Source organism: Rousettus aegyptiacus, unplaced genomic scaffold (genome assembly GCF_014176215.1).
Source record: "Rousettus aegyptiacus isolate mRouAeg1 unplaced genomic scaffold, mRouAeg1.p scaffold_m13_p_6, whole genome shotgun sequence".
Lineage (NCBI taxonomy): Eukaryota > Metazoa > Chordata > Mammalia > Chiroptera > Pteropodidae > Rousettus > Rousettus aegyptiacus.
In genome coordinates this window covers 111,904,756-111,927,848 of record NW_023416309.1, presented here as the reverse complement: position 1 = coordinate 111,927,848, position 23,093 = coordinate 111,904,756, and the positions used below count along the sequence as shown (strand labels likewise).

At 56.6% G+C, this 23,093-nt stretch overlaps 2 protein-coding genes across 3 annotated transcripts in view; one reads left to right on the top strand and one right to left on the bottom strand.

The window, feature by feature from the left end:
* Positions 1-412: 412 nt before the first annotated feature.
* AANAT (aralkylamine N-acetyltransferase) lies at positions 413-4,137 on the bottom strand. The gene is made up of 3 exons (XM_016143165.2): positions 1,658-4,137; positions 1,258-1,412; positions 413-894 (listed from the first exon to the last, which is right to left on the bottom strand). Exons 1-3 carry the CDS (start codon positions 1,818-1,820, stop codon positions 592-594), a joined length of 621 nt encoding a protein of 206 aa, XP_015998651.2. The 5' UTR covers positions 1,821-4,137; the 3' UTR covers positions 413-591.
* Positions 4,138-12,983: 8,846 nt separating this feature from the next.
* UBE2O (ubiquitin conjugating enzyme E2 O) overlaps positions 12,984-23,093 on the top strand; it is a 45,191-nt gene continuing 35,081 nt past the window's right edge. For both annotated transcript variants that reach the window (XM_036222313.1, XM_036222312.1), the window contains exon 1: positions 12,984-13,454. In XM_036222313.1, the coding sequence (XP_036078206.1) occupies positions 13,032-13,454 (423 nt within the window). In that variant the 5' untranslated portion in view covers positions 12,984-13,031. The remainder of the gene's footprint in view (positions 13,455-23,093) is intronic.

Here is a 23,093-nt window from a genome sequence, read left to right as displayed (position 1 = left end):
ACTCCTTGGGATCCCTGCTCCCCACCCGCTTATAGTGCCAGCGAGGGGGCTGGCTGGGCCACCCCGGAAAACTCCACTGCACCTGTGCCTCACCCCAACCCTTTCCCCCACACCTGGGGACCACCCAGGAAGCAGTGGACACAACCATGTTATTACTGTGGCTGGGGGAGGTGGCCCTGCCCCTCCCTCCCCCCAGCCACCGCCCCCCCCCCCACCCCGCTCCGGGGCCGAGGGTGAGAAGAGACATCCGGGCTGGTCCCCTGAGCACTGGGCTCCTGTCGGGACGAGGATGCTGCCCTGGTACCGAGCCCCGCTGCCCCCCTGCCAGGAGGGCCCCCATTGGCTCCCGAGACGAGGGAGCTGAGGCAGGGCCGCGGGACACCCCCACTGTCCCCACTTGCCACCCCCATCTCAGGCACAGTATGGAGGTCCGGGGGCGGACTGGAGGACGCAGGGCTCGTTCTAGCTGGGAGAAACACCCGTCTTTATTTCTCCCTGGCCTCCCCTCCCCACCGCCCTGGGAGTCACTGTGCCCCTTCCCGCCGGGGAGGCGGGGACAGAGGAGGGGACCCCGGGGCTGGGCAGGATGGCTCAGCAGCTGTTTCTGCTCCTGGAGGCGTGGCTGCGCAGGGGGCACTGGAGCTCGGTGAAGGCCAGCGGGCCCACGGCCACGGCGCACCGGCCCACGGGCTGGAAGCCGGACCTCTGGTAGAAGGGCACCAGGGCGTCCTCGCACATGAGCACGGCCCGGCGCACGGCCGGCTGGCCCGCCAGGTGGTACAGGTAGCGCCACAGCAGGACGGAGCCGTTGCCGTGGTGCCGGAAGGTGCGGTGCACGGCCAGCACGTGCAGGTGGGCCGTGTGGCCCCCGGGCCTGTGCAGCGTCAGCGACTCCTGGGGCCAGGGCGAAACGGGAGTCCCAGTCGCCTCTGCCGACGCCTGCCCCCCACGCCACCCCACCTGGGTCAAGAGCAGCTGTCCCCTGAGGGCTTCCCGTCTGGGCTGCCCTCCCACCCAGGGAGGGCCTCACATCGGGAGTTACACGCCCAGCCTCAAGGCATCCTCTTCACAAGGGTTTCTGAGGCACCAAAGCGCCAGGCACTCTGGCCTGTGCTCACGTCTCCGTCTCCGGGTACCTCTAGTTAGAAACCCCAGCCTCCGGCTCCCCTCCCCTCCCCTCCTCTGGCTGTGTGCCAGCAGCCTGCCGGCCCACCGGCCTTCCAGAAGCTGGCCACAGCAGCCCCGCCCGGCCCTCACCTGAGTGAGTCTCTCCTCATCCCAAAGCGAGCCGATGATGAAGGCCACAAGGCGGCCCTCCTGGAACCAGCCGAGGGACAGCTCTGGGCACAGGGTCAGGAAGTGACGAATCTCATCCAGATAGAGGGGGCACGTGCCCGACACAGAAATGAAGGCTGTGGCAAAAGGGTGGGTGACCGGCCGCCATGCCAGACGCCCACTGCCCACCAAACGTCTGCCCCCCCCAACTGTCCCCCACAGGAAAGCAGGGCATTCAGGGCTGTGCTCCCCACTTTCCTGAGCACCCGCAGAAACACAGTCTCATACTCTAGGGTCCCAGCCTGCAAGGACGGGAGACGCGAGGGTCTCTCCCCACAGGACGACCTCGGCAGACTGCCCGGCCCCCGAGCGGGCTGCTCACCTTCACGCTCGATCTCGAACACGCTGTCCGCGTCCTGCGGGGTGAGGCAGCGAAACTCGCTGGCGGGGAGGGTGCGGCGCCGCGGACAGCTCGGGGACTCTGGGATCCCGGGCGGCACGTGCAGGGCCACGGGCTTCAGGCAGTAAATGTCCTGCATGGACATCCTGGCGCTGGTGCCACCTTCGGGGGCCCTGGCTTAGGAAGTGGCCTCTGCCGGCGAGGAGGGTCCTGCAGGAGAGGAGTGAGGGTTCTGCAGGAGAGGAGTGAGGGTCAGGGGTCCGATCTTCTTCTCCAGGACGGGCAGGCCGGAGTGACGCTGTGTCTTGCCTTTTTTGTAGCTGGGCCTGGGGTGGGGCAGCCCAAAAGCAGATGGGCACAGTCCCCAGGTGCCTGGCCCCTGGGGCAGTTTTGGGGACTGTAAACATTGGTGCTGTCTTCTCCCCTTTCCTGCTCAGCCCCTCCAAATCTCCAGACTCTAGCCTTACTGCTCCCCAAGCGTCAGAGCCACAGGAGAGAGCGGGAGGGGCGGGCAGGGCTCGATGGAGCCTGGGGTGCCCCGACACAGCTGCCCAAGGGTCGAGGCCCCCCAGTTACGCCCCCACTGGTCACTTCTAACGCGGTCGTTTGTCACAGGGCGGGACGGGGTTACCTTACCTGCCCAGAGGACGACGTTCCAGACCTTTGGGTATAAGGTGGTGTGTGGCTGGGAGCTTTTCAGGCAGCCTCAGCCCTCTGTCTTAGAGAAAAAGCCGCTTAATCAAAGTGGGTCTTCAGGGAGCCCCACACTTACCCAGATGGCCTCAGACTGGGCCATGCACACACAGGGCGCGGGGGGGGGGACTGGAGGAGTCTGAGGGGTACGGGGAGGAGCCGGCACGGACGGGGACAGCACAGACACCCCTGCCTCGCCCTGGCTCATCGGCCGTGCCCTTTGGTACTTTATTCCCCTGTCCCCGTGGTACCCTGCAGATTTGCCGTTCTTAAAGCTGGCCACCCCCTCCTTAAAAGGCCCCGGAGCTTCCAAATCTGCCTTCTTCCTCCACTTTTTGTCCCTGTGTCTCAGGGTCCCAAGCGGGGTGGAGCTGGGGGCAGGGGTCCCCACGTTCCCACCACAGAGCCGATCGCCCCAGGAGCCGTCTGCAGGCACAGGAACCAGGATCGTCTACGGCGCCAGGGGTGCGCGGCTGCCGTTCTCAGAGGTGTCTAACCCCCCGCCCTGCCCGCCTCTGGTTACACCAGGCGGGGCTGCCGGCCGGCGTGGTGCCCCGTCAAACGTCAGCCTCGCACACGGGACGGGACATAAAGGGGATTACAGTGGCTGGTGAGAGGCGTGGGGCTAATCCCTGCTCCACCACCACGGGGACTGGGCCTTTACGCTCTGCTCCCCGGAGGCCTGGGCAAGGCCCCCCTGAGGCTCCCTCCGTCTCCGGCCGCCCCACAGCGCTACCGTTTGCAGCTCTTGCTCAGAGCCGAGCCCCAGGTAAGTCTGCGCACGACCGCCCGGCCCAGTGAGTATTAAGTCCATTTTACAGAGAAGAAAACTGGGGCTCGAAGAGCTTAAACAACCTGCTCAGAGCCTCCCAGCGAGTCGGTGAAGTGGGAGAGGACGCCCAGGCCCGCCTCCCTGTCCCCGGCGGGCACCGTCCCCGCCAGGCATGCTCGGCCCAGTGGTTTTCCAAATGGTCCGCATCATCACAGTTCTGCTGCTGGGCTCCAGACAGTGTCCCCAGGTCAGAGTCTGCCAGGAAATGCTTAAATCTGGTTCCAGGACGTGCAGGTGGAGCCGATGCCCTGAAGAGGCAGGTGGAGCTCTCTGTGCAGACAGTGGCGAGCCACCGAAAGGTCTTGATCCCTGGACAAACCTTGCACGTCGTCGTAGCCTCGTAAGTTACCCACCCCGTCGAAAAGTCTGGTTCCCCGAGCGTACCTCCTTCCAGAGCACTCCGGGGAAAATGCCCAGATTCGGAGGTGGGAGTCAAACCCTCACGTCGCCTGCTCTCCATCGCGACTTTCACCATCGCCAGTCCACCCGGCACAAAAACCAGCTCCAATGAGCCAAAGGGCCTTAGAGAGTCACACCCTCCTGCCATGCCCGATACCCTACCCTGTCCCGCACGGCTGCCATCTTCCTGGGTTACTTAAGCCCGAGGCGGCGCGGCCACCGCTTCGGAAGACTTGGGCAGTCCCTACGAAAGCTGGACACACACCCTGGGACCCATGAGCCCACCGAACGCGAAGGGAGCGAGAATGTTCCCCAACTGGAAACAACCCGAAGGACCACCCGCCACCCAAGGGACCGTGGGACATACACGGAATCGAAGGCCACCCAGCAGCGAGGGTGCCACGGCGCACGGCGGCACGGACCGCCCTCACCGACGCCGCAGCACACGGAGCCGGAACGTGCGCAGGGCCGCGTGGTTCCGTGGCCCTCGGTGCCAACCCGCGGGCGAGAGCCGGGAGGAGGGGGGCCGCCCACGGCGCGCTTTGGGGTGCCGGAAATGTCACGTAAGTCCACTGCTGGTTACGTGGGAGAGGCGGAAAGTCATCGGGCCGCCCACTTGTGTTCTGCGGGAGGTTTGCTCGAACGTTTGGGAGATTGCTCTAACACGTCCGCGCCCGAGCTCCTGGACCGCCGACAGCCTTGGCTCCACCTCGTTCCCAGGGCCGGCACCAGGGTCTTGTCGGCACCTGACGTGGGCTTCTCCTCTGGAATCCTGAGCCCCAGCAAAGTGCCTCCTGCCCGTCACCCTCGCGCCCCGCCCCGGGCCCCCCTCTCAGTTCCGAAGGCCGCCCCGACCTCCCTTTCTCCCCTTCAGCTCACACCCCTCCTTCGACCCTGAGCTCTTCCCTTCTCAGCACCCACCCCGCCTCCCTCCACACGCACCCCTGCCCCATCGGGACCTGGCTTCTGCCCACACAGCGATCTCATCAGGAGCGTCTGCTCTTACCCATGATCCAGGGAGGACCCCGGCCCAGCCCAGATGCCCCCGCCTACCCGTACTCTTATTCCCTTTTCCCAGGGTCCCTTAATGGTCTGAGGCCCAGCAGAATCCCCAGGGCTTATCACATCTCCTGCCCCAACTGCCACCGGGCAGCTCCTCTCATTCCCCTTCTGGGGTCCCACAGAAGACCTCTCAGAACTGACCAGAAGACCTCCTCAAGTTTGGCCTTCGGGCCTGGGTGTGGGGAACCCGTCCAGGACCTGGGCTGGGCACCTCTGACCTCAAGGTCCCAGAAGAGGCCTCCTCTGTCCCTAGACCCTGCGGCTCTACTGCGCCCCCTGGTGGCCAGTTACAACCGCCTGGCGCTGCGGGAGGAGGGCTGGCTGTTGGATCTGCCTCTTTGGATTGACCACCACCTGCTTGTTCTTTCTGGAAAAAGCCTTCTAGACACATGGAACTGCAAAGAATAAGTAAAATCAGCACATTAAACATGTCTAAACTGCAGGGGCAGCAGAGGGGAGCAGAGGGTGACCCCGGGGCATCCCCTCTCTTCTGGTCAACTGGAAGAAAATGACAACACACCACCACCGAGAGGAAGTGACAGGGACAAAGACAAGGACGCTCCTCTCTGCTATGAAAAGGAGAGCTATGCCAAAACATCAACATCGGAAAAAATAAATAATAATAATAACAATAAAAACGCTGGCATCGGGAGTGACAACATTCGTCCCTAGTCCCAGGCTTGTCCAGCGATGACCTCCATAGGTGTCTCAGAGCCCCCGGACACCTCCAGGCAGTGGGCTGTCACCCCGCTGGGACTGTAACCCATCTGACCGCAGAGCGGCCTCAGGAAAGGTAAGTCGTAAGGCTGCCAGAGTTAGCAAATCAAAATGCAGGACGCCTGGTGAAAATTGAATTTCAGGTAAACAACAAATAAAAGTTTTAAGTACAAATATATCCCATGCAATATTTGAGACATACTTATACTAAAAAACTGTTTATCTAAAATTGATTTCAGGAAGCATCCTGCATTTTATCTGGCGACCCTATCTGTGAGGTTTCAGATAGGGAGAGGTCAGCCCAGGCCGGGGCGAAGGGCAGTGAGGGGCCCACACCGCTGCACAGGGGGAGGTGGGTCCGAGCCTGGGTGGGGCCGGAGCCCGGGGTCTCCAAGCCCCGATAATGCACATCCTGGTTTGAGGCTCCTGGTCATTACTGTCACGTCTTCAACCCTCTGTGGTTCAGACAAGTGGCTCTCACCTGGCTGCACGTCGGAATCACCTGGCGGCTTCAAAACTTTCTAACACCTGCGTCACCCTCGGAGACGCCGATCTTAAAATGCGAGGTGAGGACATGAGGCTCCGACTGTGCTCAGCCTTCTTCACGCAGGACGGCCTCCCTTCAGGGGACCCCCAGCACGCCCTCCAATCCACCAGACAGGGCTATGGCCGTCTGAAGGCCAGCCGTGGGCTGGGTTCCCTGACTGGGCTGCTGCTTCAGGACTCCAGAACATTCTATGACGGTTTGTCCAGGGTGCACAGGAAAGCCCCAGAGGGCCCTGCGACCTTACTCCGCATCTGCCCCAGCAGAGCCTCACCTCTGACTGCTGGGCCCTCATCCTGCCAACGATCTGAAGCGGCCAGGATGATGGGTGCAGATGTGACCGTCCTCACGGTCAAGCAGACAACGGAGGCCATGGCATCCGAAGGGTGTTCTGAGGGGCCGCAGGAAGCTGAGGGCCGAGCTTCGGGCACGTCCGCTCTGGGGGGAAAAGGAGCCGTTAATGAAAAGCGAGACAATGACCTGAGCAGAACCAGGATCAGCACATGTCCCGGAACCCAAGGGACAGGGCGGTCAGCAGTGTCACACGTAGCCAAGAATGGAGAAAAGATCTCAGGTTCTCCCGATGAGGAGGCTCTGATGATCTTTAAGAGTCCTTCAGGAGAGATGGGGGGGTGGGCGGGAGGGGCCCAGATGCAGAGGAGCCAGAGGCGGTGGCCTTATGGTGACAAAGCAGAGGTGGTGGCTAGGGCAGAGGCCACTGGTCAAAGGCACGCTGACCCATCAGCAGGGGCCAGAGAAGGCCCCTCCCCCGAGCCCTCGGCACCGAGCCGCGCAGCTCTGACTGACGTGCCCAGAGATCCAGGTGAGAACCGCTGGGCCCAGGTGAGTGACGCCCAGGTCCCAGGACCTCCGGAAGCTTCCCACATGGGGCTGCACCTGCTCCCCACTCCTGCCCTGAATGTAACAGCTGCCCAGTTCCCACTCTAGGACCCAGAGGAGACCACCTGGGGGAGACTAAGAGGTGGGCCCCATGAGAGGCAGGGTCCGGGGACACCCGGATGATGCCTCCAAGACCTGTTTTCTATGCCGAGCAATTGAAAGCCCCATGGGCAGAGAAGGCAGCCCTCTCTCCGGGCCCTTGTGCGACTAGTTGCATTTTTCAGTGGTTTCGAGGGGGGCTTCTCTCTCTGATCCCGCTCCTGCCCGTAAGGCCCGCCCTGCACACCTGGCACTAAGCACAGTTTGCCTCGTTGTATTTCCCTTTTCGGGCCGAGTCTGTTCCACCGGTCCCCACCACACACAGACCGCGGTGTCTCTGCAGAGAGCTCTCGGGAGCCACCCCTGTTGGGGGGCAGGGCAGCTGGACCGGGCCCAGGGAAAAGTCTGGGCTGTGAGGATGCAATTGCAACAGACGCCTCAGCCCCTCTCCCGGGAGCTCCGGAGCCAGAAGCCCTCCAGAGACGCGGGGACGGAGACGGAGCCCAGGAGGAGGCAGAGGCAGGCCCTGCGGCCCCGCACCCTCCTCGCTGGAGGCAGCTTCCTCCGCTGAAGCACACAGCTGCCAGGTATCGCCGGCAGTCCTGCCGGCTGGGGGACGGGTGCCCTGCGTCACTTTCTCCACGCTGCCAAGAGCCACTCCTAGCACCACCTTTTGGGGGCCTGGCCAGGGTGACGAATCCCGTAACGTGGAAAAGCGCTTCCCCAACGGCACTCTCTGCTTATCCAGCTTTACGTTCTGCTGCTTCTGCTCCAGCATCCTCTGATCCCAGCCTCGCACCTGCCCGGCGCCCGTCAGCACCGCGGGCGGAGGAGGACCTGCAGCTCCTTCTAGGCTCAGTGATTTTCTTCTCTCAGGTGGCCCGGTGCTTTGCCAAAAGGCTTGTGTTGTGATTTAAACCTAGTTATTGATCTGGTGCAAAGAGGGGGGCGGCGTAGACCCCTGGGGTGGGGCAGCACCGGTCTTAAAAGGAGTAATCATTATCGAGAAAAGAGGGGGCACTAACCTCTAACGGGCTGGGGGGCCACACCGGTGAGGGCCCGGAAGGCTCAAGGAGACCCTGGTGCTCTGAGACGTTTGAGAGCAGCGACCCGATAGCCCCCGATGTCTCCGAGTCCCCTCCTTCCCAGTCTGGATCCTCTTTGGCACAGCCGACTCCCCGATGTTGAGAATTCAGCCTCCTCTGGGGCCTGCCACTCTCTTAAAGTCCAGATTCTGATCCTCTACTTTTCTCCGCCTCAGGAGGTGGGTTTCTTTACAAGCTGCCAAGGAGACCCTCGGCTGTAACACTGAGGCTTCGAATGGGGACTCGGCATGCACAGCCTTTCACTGTCTTTCTCCAGTGTGATCGATCACCCCTAAGGATGGCCGGAGGCTTCCATGCCCTTACGACTGCTCCCTCCACCTCTCGAGTACCTGAGATTTTCCACCACCACTGCCTGTCTTTCCACTGGTATCCCATCCCAATTCGCTGCCCACAAAAGTTTTAACAGGGGCCAGAAGATGCCACCTACCACCGGTGATGGGGGCCTTGTTAGCAGGCAGGTGGTCCGGTCCCAGGATGCTGTTTAGAGTCTGTGCCCTAGAACCACACACCTGCACCAACGGTTCCAGGTCAGAGTCTGCAGGAAACAGACTGCCAGGCTCTGCAATCTACACGAAGACGTTAATGGCCAGTGCGCTCAGGCCAACACCTGTTGGGGAGCAAGGTCAGCAGGAGTGGGCAGAGAGACAGGCTTAACTGTACAGAGACAGTTGTAGCGAAGGCTTTGGCCAATCCCAGGAGGGGCTCTGAAGCTGGAGTTGCCCTTCCCAGATGTCCTGAAAGGAGGTGAGAGGGCCAGGCTTTGTTCCCCCTCACATACAGTCAGTGGTGGAGTGAGGCATCTCTTTTTCAGCCAAGGGCAGTCCTTGGAGAGGGACAAGGAGCCTTGGCAGCAACGCCCAGCAGCTGGGGGAAGATCCTCTGACCTGAAGGTGGACTCGGGCCGGGTGCCACAGCAGCCGCTGCACACCCATCTCCCCAAAGGCTTATCAGCCCTGGAAAACAGAGCCCATGTTGGAGGGGCGGCACTGTGCCAGCCACAGAGTAGGAGTCTATCAACTAGATGTCGATTCTTCCGTTGAGGAAGATGGCACTTAGCTTCTTGACTTCCTGTGGGTTTATTTTGAAGCCTCCTTTGCACAGATAGGCTGGTTCACTTCAGGGCTCAGTGGGGCCCATCCTTATTTGGGGTTCAATATCTACCATTGTACATAAGCATTTCCTCAGGAACCTTCCAGACCTTTCTGGACCGGAGGTGTCAGAGGCATGGAGGGATCGCCACCTCCTGGAGAAAGAAGGGACCTGCGGCTGTCAAGCGGCTGGAGCGTCACTGTCCAATAGAAAGATCATGGGAGCCCATGTGTGATTTTCAATATTCTAGTGGCCACATTAAAACAAAACAAAACAAAACAAAACAAAACAAAAAACCAGGAACAAGTGAGCTCGATTTTAATCATATGTTTGATGTAACCTAATATATATTTTCACTCAACAGGTAACATAAAAATTTAATGATCGTATGTATATTTTTGCACGGTCTTCAAAATTCAGTGTGTGTTTCACACATACGGTTTCTGTCAATTTGGACCAGCCGCACGTCAAGCGTTCAAGGGCCACATGTGGATGGGGGCCACTGCAGTATGCGGCACAGATCTAGAGGAGAAAGGCTAAAGAGAGAGCAACAGCGTGTGTGCGATGCGTGTGGAAGTGTGTGATGTGACCGTGCATGCGTGTTTCCATATCTAAACGAAACAAAACGAACAAACAAAACTGGAGAGCTGGGGACTTGAGGAGAGAGACAGGTGTCCCAGAGAGAGACTCGATGCATCGTGGGCCATCGGGAAAGGTTGGCTTGTTTCGTTCAATCATTCGACAGAATCTTCTGAGCACCCAGTACGAGTCACATCTGTGCTGGCTGCTGGGAACCAAAGAAGAAGAAGACACAGTCCCTGTCCTCGAAGTTCACAGCCCCACAGAAGAGACAGACACGCACATGGTTGTAACGGAGAGCAAGAAGAACAATCACACAGGTATTACCAGGTAAGCGGGGGCCGGGGGGAATGGGGCACTCGGAAGGCTTCATAGCTGAGAAGGCCTGGGCTGGACCTTGTGAGATGAACAGGAGTTCTTTAGGTAAAAACAGGGGTTGAAATAGAGTAAAAAGTTCTGGGCAGATGGTGAATAAGTGAAAAGACACAAAAGCACCCAAAAGGTGGGGATTCTGGAGTAAGCAGTTGAGATCGGAGTGTGGAGCACATGTACCGAGGTCAAAGATGGGGCTGGACGTGGGCAGAGGGGTTCGATTCATAAGGGTCACGTGTGCCATTCTCTAGTGGACCAGGAGAGCCACCGAAGGGTTAATGTATTAAGATCCTAAGCCGACTTTATTGTTTATCGCTTATTGCTCAAACTTTTACCATTGGCCCCCACACAAAGCGTTGTGCCCAGTGGGTGCGACCATTCCTCAGAGTCAGGAGTGACAATGGCCAAGGGCTTACCCTTCTAGGTCCTGATCCTGGCCGTTCTGCAGGGTCACCTGAGCAAGTCCCACCTTTCTCCCGGGGCATCAAGGCAAGGAGGGACGTGGCTCCAGGATCAAGGGTGGCCCTTTAATTCCAAAAGCACATGATCCTTAAGTAACTCACAGCTGGAGCCTCAGACAGAGGCACTCCCCTAGCCAGACTCTGAGGGTGCCAGAGGGCTCCTGAGGGTAGCTCCACTCCCGCCCCTCCTTTCCAGCCAATGCCCCCAAACGCCGGCTCCAGGGGAGAAGGAGTCCTCCAGGCCCATCTGGTACATGTAGGCTTGGAGAAGCCAAGCAGGCTGGGGTTCCCCCAGGAGGCAGTATAGGGCCCATGCTCACTTTGTGAGTCTGGAGAGGCGGCCCAGTGGCCGGTTAAGATAGGGACAAGACCGGGCCTGTTTCCGTGAGATCGGTCCACTTTGCTGTCAGCTCTTCTGCCTCCTGCACTCTGCCAGTCCCTTAGCAAGGGGTGTGGCCAGGTTGGCTTAGTTTCTGGCAGGCACATTAGTAAATAAGCAAATTCTCTTGAGAAGCATCTCTCGTCCCCGAAAAGGGCTGGGTGTTCAGGTCATGAGAGCAGGGGGTTTCTCCATTGGGGAAGGAGGGTTATTTTTCATTCAATAATTATGAAAATAAAAACTAAGCAGAGGCTCCCATGCAGCCTCACTCCACTTATTAGCCTAGGTGTGCAGAGACTGGCTAGGGGCTCAGGGTCTGGGAATGAGTCAAGCCTCGAACCATGTCCAGAGCCTCTCAAGTCTGAACGAGGTCACTGAAGGATAGCATTAGGTGGGGAGGAATGCACTCAGCCTCTCTCTCTAAAAGGGCTCAGGTGAAGCTCAAACTGGGGCAACAGAAAGGGCTTTGAGATAGCACAGGCAGCTCCTTGGGTGTGGGGGGAGGGTGGGAAAATGACCAAATGCCACTCACCGATATGGTACATGATGGAGCATCAACGCTGTGCCAGGCACTGTACCAGGCACCAGGGTTACACGCATAGATAGGACGTGATCCACATGCTCAAAAGGGATTTAGTAAGAGAGATATCAGCATTTTAAATCAAGGACTCTTACCTATAACCTAGCAGGTTCCTGGTGAGGGGGAGCCGGTCAGCACAGTATGGCATGATGCTTCACAAAAATGGGCTCATACTTTCTCTCTCACGGGCAGATAATCTATGTAAAGCACTTAGTGTAGTACCTGGCATTAAGTTGCGGCTCAATAAATGGTAGCTATTATTAGCAATTATTACAAGAAGTTGCAGAGTAAACAAGGCACATCTTCCTGGAGTGTCAATTTTACTCAACGATTAGGGAGGCAAGGGCATTTTTTAATGTTACAGCAAACACGGGCATAAGCTGAAGTAGAACGCAAAACTCGCTCGGATTTTTAATATCGAAGATATGGGGCTTGCATTGCTCTGCCCCTTCAGCCTACTTGCGATGCACCCGATGCACATGGTTCCAGTTTGGATCTGTCAGTTACTACTTTGCGATCGTAGGCACTGAATTAGTATAATTACTTTTTATATTTAAAATGGCAATGTGAAGCAGACCATTCTGCCAATCTAGAATTGTAGTCTAGGCGGGGGTGGGCTGAAATACTATGATAATGGTTAAGCTTTATTGAGGGAAATGTATGCCAAGGCACTGCTCTATTTCCTTTAATTCTCTGACTTGCCCGATGAGACAGGTACTGCTATTACCGCCCCTATTTTACAGATGAGAAAATTAAGGTGAAAAGTTTATCAGCTTGCCTACCTTTGTAAGATTAGTAAGTGGCAGTGCCAGAAATTGGAATCCTTGGCTCCCTCTCTTAACTATTGGCTATCTTACCTCCTGCCATGCATATCAAGCCTCATGGAACGCTGACCTCATCTAGATGGGTTTAAAGGTAAACGGTAGGGGCCGCTAACAGCCGCTGGTCTTTCTCTGGGCCTCCTTTACTAACGCCTTGACCAATCCCTCAGGGATCATGACCTTCCAAGCTTTGCGTGGAATTCCCTAATACATACACTCCAGATACGCTCTATACATACCTATTATAGCCTTGTTTGCAAGCTGACTTGGAGTCACTTTTTAGCTACGTAATGTGTATATGTTTTGTCTCTCCAACTAGATTGTAAACACCTAGAGGACAGGGACTGCTTTTTGCTCGCTCCCTGTGCCAAGGACTAGGCTGGAGACGCCAAGGTTGCTCATTAAATGTTGTTGACAGTCTCCGGACCGTCCTCTGCCCCTCGTCGGCCACTCCCCTTTTCCTCGGTAACCACTCCCCTTCCTCCACCTCGGTCCCCGCCCCTTCCCGCCCCCTTCACTTTGATCCCGTCTGGCCCCGCCCCTCCCTCGTGGAGTCCATCCTTTCTGCCCCGCCCCCAGCAGCGCCTCCAGCGTCCCCTAGCGACGAGGCGGTAGCTCCTAGCAACCGCATCTCGGTTCCCTGACGACGGCGGCACGTAGGGCCACGTCAGCGCGCCGTGGCCCCGCCCCCAGCGCCGGCTGGCCCCGCCTCCCCGTGCCTCGGCCACCGCTGCCGCCGCCGCCGCCGCCGCCGACGCCGCCCGAGACTCGCGCAGAGCAGTTATGGCGGATCCCGCAGCGCCCGCACCCTCGCCTCCGGCTCCCGCACAGGCCCCGACCGCGGCCCCGGAGGCAGCCCCGGTCCCGGACGCAGCCCCCGCCCCGGCCGTGGCGCCCGCGCCCGCCCCGGACTCGGCCTCCGGGCCGTCCTCGGACTCCGGCCCCGAAGCCGGCTCGCAGCGGCTGCTGTTCTCCCACGACCTGGTGTCGGGCCGTTACCGCGGCTCGGTGCACTTCGGGCTGGTGCGCCTCATCCACGGCGAGGACTCGGACTCGGAGGGCGAGGAGGAGGGCCGCGGGAGCTCGGGCTGCTCGGAGGCGGGGGGCGCGGGCCACGAGGAGGGCCGGGCCAGCCCGCTGCGCCGCGGCTACGTGCGCGTCCAGTGGTACCCGGAGGGCGTCAAGCAGCACGTGAAGGAGACCAAGGTGCGGCGGCCCGGCCGGGCCGGGGGCTGACGGAGGGGGCCGTTACCTGCTAGAGCTCTAGGCCGGGAGGGGAGGCGTGCGCGGCGCTGCCCGGAATGGTGCAACTGCAGTGGGCCGAGGTGGGAGGAACAGCCTCAGTGGAGGGGACGCTCCGGTGCAAAGTCATTGCACTAGCCCTGGGCCAGCGGGCCCCGGACTTCCCCACGCGAAGGGACTTCCAAGCCGTGCTATGGTGTGGCGTCGGCCTCAAGGTTATGTACGTGGACCCACTACGGTGGGGAACCCCCGGGCTCCGAGGCGCGCTGGGCATTACACCAGTGCGGCGTTTTGCTGACCCCCGACGAGCTACATACTGCATTGTGCATCGGGAAACGAGGGCCGAGCGGGGTCGCTGCAGGGAGGGGTTGTGGGCATCCCAAAACCGAGATAGAGGTGAAAATCTCGGGCGACACAAGAAGTTCACTAGAACACAGAATGCGTTATTATGGGTGAAGAAACCCAACCCTCTTCTGTTTTGCCTTGGTGCCTCGTTTTAATTGCAGCAGGAAACTTTGTGAGTAAAATCACTAACAATCAGAGCCGTGATATTAATAGTACTGGGGGAGGGGGAGGTGACAGCTGCGACTGGGATTGATGACTCCTAAGTGCAGTTGGACTTCTTGAAAAAAAAAAAAAAGAAAGAAAGAAAATACCATAGAACCATGGATAGAGGAAAGCCACCTAATTGGAAAACTGATGGGCTTTTCTTGACCTGAGGCTGTGAGGCAAACATCAGACTCCCGTGTGGTATTGGGGCGAGACTGGCGAATATTGCAGTTGTACCAAACCAAGGGGTTTATCTTCAGAAACCTGAAACCTTGAACCAGGCTTGGTGTGGTGGCTTTTCATGTCTTGTTTTTCTGAGTGTGAATTACTATCAGGGATTCACATGCATACACAGGCCCACTATCTTTCACCCCTTCATCTCCTCCTCCTCCTCTCCTTCAAGAAAACATTTCTAAGCAGCAATCAGGCCTGGGTCACTTTAGCTGCCAGGACGGAGAGGTTTCATCTCAGGGGAAGGTACTTGAGAAGTTAATCTGGGTTTCTCACACACACAGAGACAAAAGGCTCCAGGAGTAGGGCTTCATGCCACACTGCAGGACGGGGTCTGTGATGAGGGTTTGGGCTGGGCAGCAGGCCCCACTCAGGAAGAGCCTGTGGTCCACGTCCTAGTGGCAGAAGTGACTGCCAATGCCAGTGGGGTCTTTTTCCTTGCCGGTGAGCATGCAGCCACAAAACACAGAAATCTGCACACAGGACCCCTGGCTTCCCCTCCGAGAAATGCAAATCAGGCGGTAGCTTCTCTGACTTGAAGAGAAAATTACAAGTTCGTGTGCAGTAGTATATGGAAAATATTACTTTTTAGAGCAGAGTACTAGTTAAAAATTACCACCAGGATTGTTATTTTGGGAAGAGAAAATTTTTGCACCACATACTGCTTATTCATTGTATTACCTGCAAATGGTTGCTAGTGTCTTTCTATGGGGTTTTGTTTGTTTGTTTGTTTCAAAATAATGTTTTCCCTAATCTTCTTTGGAGGTTTGTGACTTCTGGAATGCCACGCATTCGACTCTGCCATGGCCTCCTGCCCTGAGACTCGGGGAGGCTGGCCCAGCTCACTGCCGGGAGCTGCCATGTTTATCAGTTGTCGTTCCTGCTCATCTTGACTTTGGTGGTTAACTTTGTTTACAGTTCTGCTCCCTCCGCCTCCCCCCACCGTGTGTAATTATACAAAGTTTGACTAGCCAGTGCTCAAAAAATACCTACTTTGGAGTAAAATAGGAAGTAACTTTGAGGCACCGGCTTGGGTATGTTTTGAAGCTGCCTTCTTGTGACTTGCTTTGAATTTGTTGAAATCCATTGTGACTCCAGTGGATGGTGTTTTCTTTTGCCATTGCGGTTTCTGGGCTTAGCAAAAGCTAAGGGGCGTGGAATTCCAGGAAGTGGTGGCACGTAGTGCCCATTTATGGATGGCAGGACCCAGTTTTTCTTTTAGGCTTTTCGAGAGTATGTTTGTTTCGGGGGAAAGTTCATACCTAGTAGGTAAGCTCTCTGTCACCATGAGCCATAGGCGCAGATGGCCCTGGTCAGCCAAACGGCTCCTGCTTTGCTCCTGGCCACTGTCTAGGGTGGTAGAGCAGGTCCTGGGACCTTGAGGGACTCCTTATAAATCCATCGAGGTGTCGGCGTGCTGAAAGACAATTAGACTGAGACAGAGCTTTTCGGTTCTGATTTGTATGCCATCACTAATCTGATTATGAGATTGGAAAACCCAGTTACTGGCAGAATAATATAGTGAGAGTTTTGGGAAACTTCTTTCTTTTTAAAGCCGCCACCTATTGGAATTTTTTTAATAGTGTCCCTTTAATGCGGACTAGTAGTCTGTGGAGTATTTTTGTAGTTTTCATGTTAGTTTAGTGGTCTTTGAGTAAAGGCTTAATAGTAGTCTCTTAATTTAAGTTTTTAATGAACAATTTCACTGAAGAGGCTGGCCAACAAGTCCTACTTCCTGGCCACTTCCATGAATTTTGTCAACAGAAATTAAGTCATTTTTCTTTGAAACTATGGGATTTACGGTCCAGTTTCTGAGGCTTTCAGCAGCCAGAGTTAAGCTTCTTTAAGACTTAAAAGAAGCCGCAGCTTGTGTTTCTACCTTGCCTCGTTCTCCTGCCCCCTTTGGCATGGCAGCTGATTTATCCACTTGAAACTTCGCATCTGGCCATAGATCTCTGCGGAGACTTGTGCCTTCCCCATCAGTGGTCATCCTTTGGGTGAATTCAAGGACCTCTTCGCCTTCTTGAGCGCCGGCCGGGCATGGCGGGTCTTTCCGGTCTTCCCCTGTCGTGGCCGGGCAGAGTGGCCCCTGGCGGGAGGAGAGCAGCCTGCCGTCTGTCAGGCCAAGTGCGAGGCTTCCTGTTCTCGCTTTAGTTTTTCCATCTCTGGTGTGTCGTCTTTTGCTTTAAGTTGCCACAACATTCTCGGCTGGTTTGCGATTTAACATCTCTAAGCTAAAGCCGTGTCTGCGATCGCCCTGCTTTTGTGAGGCGGTGTGTTTGTGTCGCATCCTTGATGACAGGTCCCTCGGGACTTGGCTTTTTGGTTTATTTTTGGCTCCTACTCAGGCCAGCATTTCCACGGGGAAAGCTATTTAGATGTAGCATCACAGCATGTGAAGTTTGCTTGCCTCACCTGTCCAGGTGCTGGACCCATTAAAAGCAATTTTTCTTCGTGATGTAATAGGAAGAGGCTATATAAGGTTAACCAAGATGCAGGGCTGAGTGCTTTTAATTGTATTTCATTCGGGTAGGATCACTGCGCCGTAGACTCTCACCGCTGTTCTGCGATTTTATCCGTCGTCCTCCGGTCCCCCCTTCTGGCTCCTGGGACTCGATGCCTCGGCGGTTGCTCTGTCTGGCTTGCTGCCTGACTCCAGGGCACCGTCTTTGCATCCTGTGATTGGAAGTCAAAACCCTTGGGAGCGCTTCCTTGGTTGTCACCTATTCCGAATGACCTTGGCCTAGTCAGTGCCTCATTTTTTTCTCTGCAATAAAATGCAAGGTCTGTCTTCTTAGCCGCTGGAGTGAGCCTGCACAGGCGGAATAACCAGAAGTGTAGGCGGGCGGTGCCTAAGGTGGCTGCTCGGCTATGGGCAGACACTGTCCCGATGCCCGTCAGACAGAACCAGCCGCATCCCTTCAGCCAGCGTCACACGTGTCACAGGGTCGTGCCGCACCAGAGAGACACTTTGGAAAGCAGAAAGGTGCATGGAGGGGTCTCGGAGTTTCTGACTGATCGTGTCGTTGCTCGTGACCTGGTGGATTACGGATTTGACTTCTTTATTGCGCCTCTTTTATAAACATCCATGAACTTCACTCCTCTGTCACGTTATGAGAAATTCAGCAACGCACATTTGAAGTAACACCTGCCGAAGTCCACCGGCCTCCAGGAGGGGGATGGCATGAGTGTACACATATGTGTATTTTCCAGAATCTAGAAGACATCTTTTGAAATTCCCAAAAGACAGATAATGAGATCATGAATTCCAAGGGTGGTAGAGTATTGCTTTTGTGTATTAATATGAAGAACAAACATAATATAGTATTGCTATGTGCCAGGCATTCTAAGTGCTTTATGTGCATTACTCACGTAATGTAACAACCCTATGAATTAGGTACTATTATTATCCCCATATTTCATAGGAGGAGACCGAGGAACAGAGAGATTGAGTAACTTGCCCAGTGCCACACTGCCTGAGTGGAGGAACCTGAATACAGATCGAAGTAAACATAGCTCGCCCTCACCTGAGAATGTCTTTAAGTTCAGGATTTATAGGTCATGACTAGATCCAAGTGCCCTGATCGAACGTGAGTCACACACCCTGTGGTTGGCGTGAATCATTCAGTCTGTAAACACTCGATCATCTTAGTGGAGCGGGAGTAAGCACAGGTGAGGGGAGAGGCAGGGGCCGGCGGAGGGCCGGGCGGAGGGTGGCCGGTGAGCAGGAGCGCGGCCCGGCCCGGCGCACCTGGGCGCCGCGGGGCGGGGCACCGTGTCTGCTTCCGTCCTGCGTTCTTCACACCCTGGTCCCTCAGTCGTTCTCAGAATGGCTGTCGAAAAATGTCTTTTATTTCCTGGGAGCCTGCGAGCGCCCCCAGACGTTGAATGAAGGCGGCCTCAGTCTGACTCACCCGTCGCCGGCTTGTTCCCACCTCCACCTCCAGGAGCAGAAAAGTCGGAGAGAAGCCGGCGCTGCCGCGCGGTCTGGGAAGTGGCCAGGGTTGGAACCCTGCCGCGACCTCTTGCCTCCAGAGACCTCCTGGCCCCTGTCTCGCTGCCCTTGTCACCCCTGTGCTGGGAATGCTGAGTCATGAGACGGGCCCACAGGACTCCTTGGAGAGGGGCGGGGGCCTGCTCAGTCCCAGGTCCTTTCCTTGCGGTCGCCCTGAACCTGACCGTGCGTGCTCTGCACCGCTCTGGCTTTGGGACATCGAAGGTCTTTTCGTGCCCTCCCTGCTGTTATCAGTGCTTTTCTACTTTCCATTTTCCTGTTCTGTCAGGAGGAGCGTTTCTCTCTTGTCTGCCGTTTTGCCCACAGGGCTCGTGGAATCCAGTGGAACCTCTCCGGGGCCAGTGTTTTCCAAAAGGGGTGTGGTCAGAGTGTGCAGTGTGACCTGCCATCACAAGGGTGCTGGCCCGTGATCAGTGTCACATGCCCCTGGTGGTCCCCCTCGGAGCTTCTGTGACAAGTGGGTTGCCTGTCAGAGAGCCGTCCCGCAGCCTTCGCCCGGAGGGACGTGACCCGCGCTGCTGTTGTGGTAGCAGCTTCCGGCGGTCCCCTGCCCAGGGCTCGGCTGGCCGGCTTCTGACCGGGAGAGAGGGAGGGTGTCGTTTCTGTGGGTGCGCAAAGCGGGGAGCGCGGCACTCGGACCGCGCGTGCGAGACGCCGCCACTCACGTCTCCTAGGCTTGCGGCGCGGTTGACGGCGGCTCCTCCCGGAGGCCCCGCTGGCCCAGCAGCTGCATGTCCGGCCCCGAGGGGGCCGTGGCTTTCATGCCGCCGCCTCCACATCTGCGGCTCTGCCTCAGTGCGATTCACATTCCGCCAGCCTCGGGGGGCTCGGCGAGGGACCCCCTGACACGTGTGGGCCTGGACAGGGAGGAGCAGACCGCTTCCCGGAATGCGGTGTAGTTCAGAACCAAGTCGAATCGTGTTAATGGATAACCTCTGGGTGTATCCACGCCAAGGTCGTTTGCCCTCGTTTCTCTCTTCAGCTCTGTGGTCGCGGATCTCGTGTCCTTGGACCCCAGCCGACCGTGGCCAGTGGGTCTCTGCCCGCAGGTGTGCTGTGCTCTTCCGGTGCAGGGCTCTGAAATGCAGGCTTTTATGATTACACATTGACACAAGCGATCTCGCGTTCGGAAGTATTCAGCAAGGCAGTAAGTGCTGGAATGAGCGTCCTTTTCGGGTTAACTCTAGTCGGCTCTTTGGTTGAGAGGACTCGGTTTGTTTGCGTGTTTTGAGAGACTGAAACATTTAGTTTTCTGCAGCTCGATAAATAAGACACTTGCCAGGTCACTTTGGGTTTAATTTAATAGCGTAGTTATATCTCGTGAAGATTCATTCTAATTATGACAATTAAAATTTTTTAAATCCAAGATATGAGTAGTGCTAAAATAAAAAAGCAGTCCTATCCAACAAGAAAATTAGAATCCCCAGCTAGCAGGAGCGATTCCTGCAGTCTTGAGAAGAGCCTTCTTCATTTGCATCCTGCAAGAGAGAGCTGGTCTCTCACACTCAGCAGCTCCGATGAGCCTTTTCCTCCTTGTTTTAATTTTGATCCTTTTTGTGGGAGAGGCTGCTCCGATGAGGGCCGGTGATGCCATCAGGGCAGGCGTATCCACAGGACCGGACTTGCTAGCCCCCTCAAACGCAGCTGGGAAGGAATACAGACACCCTCAAGTCTGGTCTCTGGCGTGGCTTCTGGGAGCATCAGGACCTGACGTGCTCCATGCTGAAAGCAGCCCCATATTTGTCCGCTCTGACTGTTTAATTACTTAAGGGAGCCTGAGGGCCCCGAAGGTTGATGATGTCATCTTCAAGCCAAAGAAGAAAGAGCATCTCTCCCCCCACCCCAGCCCCGCTGCCCCACACGCTTGGGGTGGGGGCCATCCCAGCGCCCTGCTGGTGGGAAGGGCGTCTGCCGCCATCTCTGCCATTTCTTCGAGACCTATGCACGGGGTCTGGCGTCCGTCATTGCTGCGTGTACAGGCTCGCCTGAAGGTCACAGAGGGCTAACGAACTGGTCACTATGGGTACTGAGACTTTCTGGGTCCTCGTCCTTTGACCCATCAGCCTGGCGAATGTGGTCAGTCATCCCTTGCAAGGGAAACTTTCTTCTGTTGCGTTCTGTTTACCAGGCCATACTGAATTTTTCTTTCTTTTGCCATCTTCCTCTTCCCTCTCTGCGTGACACTTTTCCAAAGACCCGAGCCCGCCTCGCCTCTCCCTTCCTGCCTTTCTTCAGGGTTCCTGTCCACTCCCGTGGCCGCAGCTGGTCCCCGTGTTCAGGTGACTTCTGTACCTGCATCGCATTCCCGATGCTTACTTGATAGACAGCTCCATCGCGTCCGCTAGGACCTCAGACGTAGTATTGTAAAATTTGGGGAGTATAACGACTCTCCCATCCCCAAGCCTTTGAAATTTTCAAACAATTTCTTCTAATTTTTTTGTGAAATATTTTCAAATGTACAGAAAAGTCGAAAGACTCTGCCAGTGATTACTAATGACCACCTGTCTCGAGCCAACAGGTAACATTCTGCCATCCGCTTTACACGTGAGTGTGTGTGAGTGTATTTCCTCCTGAGCCGTGGCGAGTTAGCAGCAGACATGACGACGGCCACCTCTACTTGCTCAAGATACATCTTCTAAAAATCAGACCATTCGAGGTCATTTTAAATTCACTTCCCTAATTTAAATCCCTGGGCCCCATCCTAATATTTTTTTCTTTAAAAAAATTATTGGGGTAGAATACACAACACAACACGACCACCTGAACTGTTTTTAAATGTGCGGCTCGGTGGTTTTAAACACGTTCGTAGTGTTGTGCGACTGTCCCCACGGCTCTGTCTGAACAGCGCGGCTCTGCCCCCACGACACGGCAGCCCCCGGTCTTCCTCGCCCAGCCTCTGGCAGCCGCCTCCCGCTTTCCTTCTCTGCGATCTTGGTTACTCTCGGTACCGTATGTAAGCGGAGTCGTACGGCACTTGTCCTTTCGGGACTAGCTTGTTTCAGATAACAACGTCCTCACGCTTCGTCCACGTCGTAGCGTGCGCCAGACTTTCCTTTCTAAGGCGGAATCGCGTTCCATGTGTGCACGCTCCGCTTTCCGCTCACCTGTGCCTCTGTTGATGGACAGTCGGGCTGCTTCCGTGTCTTAGCCGCTGTGCATACTACAAACGCGTGTGTGCAGATATGTCTTCAAGATCCTGTTTTCAGTGCTTTGGGTTACGTACCCAGAAGTGAAATTGCCGGATCACGTGGTAATTCAGTTTTTATTTTTTCAAAGAGCGGCCGCACCGTTCCACACTCCCGCCGGCGTGCGCAAGGGTCCCGGCCTCCACACCCTCGCCAGCACCCGTTTCCTGTTTTTGTCTTTGTTTTTGTTTTTTTCCGATTGGGGCCATCCTGATGGATGTGAGGTGGTGTCTCCTTGTGGCTTCGATGTGCGTTTCCCTAATGATTAGTGACGTCAGACATCTTTTCCTGTGCTTATTGGCCATTTGTATGTCGTTGGAGAAACACCTATTTAAATGCTTCGCCCACTTTTGAATTGGGTCGTTGGGTATTTTCGTTGTGGAGTTTCAGGAGTTCCGTCTTCTGGACATTAATCCCTTATAAGATATACTATTGGCAAATATTTTGTCGCATTCTGTGGGTTGCCTTTATATTCTACTGATAGTGTCTTTTGATGCGTAATATTTCAAAAATGTCACGAAGTCCAGTTCGTCTGTTTTTTCTTTTAATGCCTGTGCCTTTGGTGTGAGACCCTCCCCCCCCATTCTAATTCGTTATCAAATCTTTGTTCAGAACGCACCCTCTGCATTTCTTCTCTACGACGCTGGCCCCTCTCTGACCGCCTCACGCCTGGCCTCCCTGCCCCTAGGCCCTCCCTCGGTCCGTGGTGCCAGGCCGCAGGCCGACCTCCCGCGGCCGCGTAGACCGCCAGGGCCCTGGCTCCCGTCGTGCCCCAGCGTGTCGCTCAAGGCCTCTCGCCGTGGTTCACGCTTAACCTCCTGCCTCTCGAGTTGGCTCCAGCCGGTACGATGGTTTCCCCAGTTCACTTGTGCTGTCGCCTGCCTCTGACACCCTGCGGCACGTGGATGGCACCCTGGGGCCCCCTCTCTTGGATTGGAAGCTTCTTGAGAAACAGGCGCTCCGTGAAAGCTTGTCTTCTCAGGGGCTCACGTGTAGCGTTGTGGGAGCGTTCGATTGAATGACCAGGTCCTCCCCACTTGCCGACGAGGTGTCCTGATCCTTTCCCCAGACGCTTGGCGGTCTGCACTTGGTGGTCTGTGGGGGCCCCTCGCCCGCCGACGTCTCCCCACTAGTGTACTAGGTTGACGATGTAGTTTACTGCGCAAGCTGGGCGCTTTCGAGAGCACTATGAATAGTCACTCCCGGACTGGGACATGTGGTCATCCTAACGCCAAGACAAGCAGATTAATCAAAATACACCATATTGTAGTTTACCGTTTCAGCATCTTCCCTCATGAGGCTCCCCAGGCAGAGTGGGCTAGCTAGCTAGAGCTGGGGTCGCTGGTGGTCACAATGCAGTTGTCTCTGGTTAAAACCCGGTAGGCTCCCCGGGGTTACGGGCCGGGATGAGGGCGGAGAGGCCGCGTCCTCGGCCGCCAGCGCGGTCACTCCCGGTCGTCGCCACCCAGCTCTCCTTCGCGTCCTTGGCACTGCGCCTGAGCGCTCTGGGGAAAGCGCCGGTGCAGCGTCCAGGAGCCGCGAGTTCTGGCGCCTGCGGTGGCTTCAAGGCCTGGGTGGGAGCAGCGCATCCCCGGCCCCCGTTTGACAGACGGGAATGACGCG

Coding starts and splice junctions, on each gene's coding strand:
- AANAT (XM_016143165.2), bottom strand. CDS start 1,820: ATGTCCATGCAGGACATTTACTGCCTGAAGCCCGTGGCCCTGCACGTG. Junction 1,413..1,657: donor GTTCGAGATCGAGCGTGAAG/GTGAGCAGCCCG, acceptor CTTTTGCCACAG/CCTTCATTTCTGTGTCGGGC. Junction 895..1,257: donor ATGAGGAGAGACTCACTCAG/GTGAGGGCCGGG, acceptor CCCTGGCCCCAG/GAGTCGCTGACGCTGCACAG.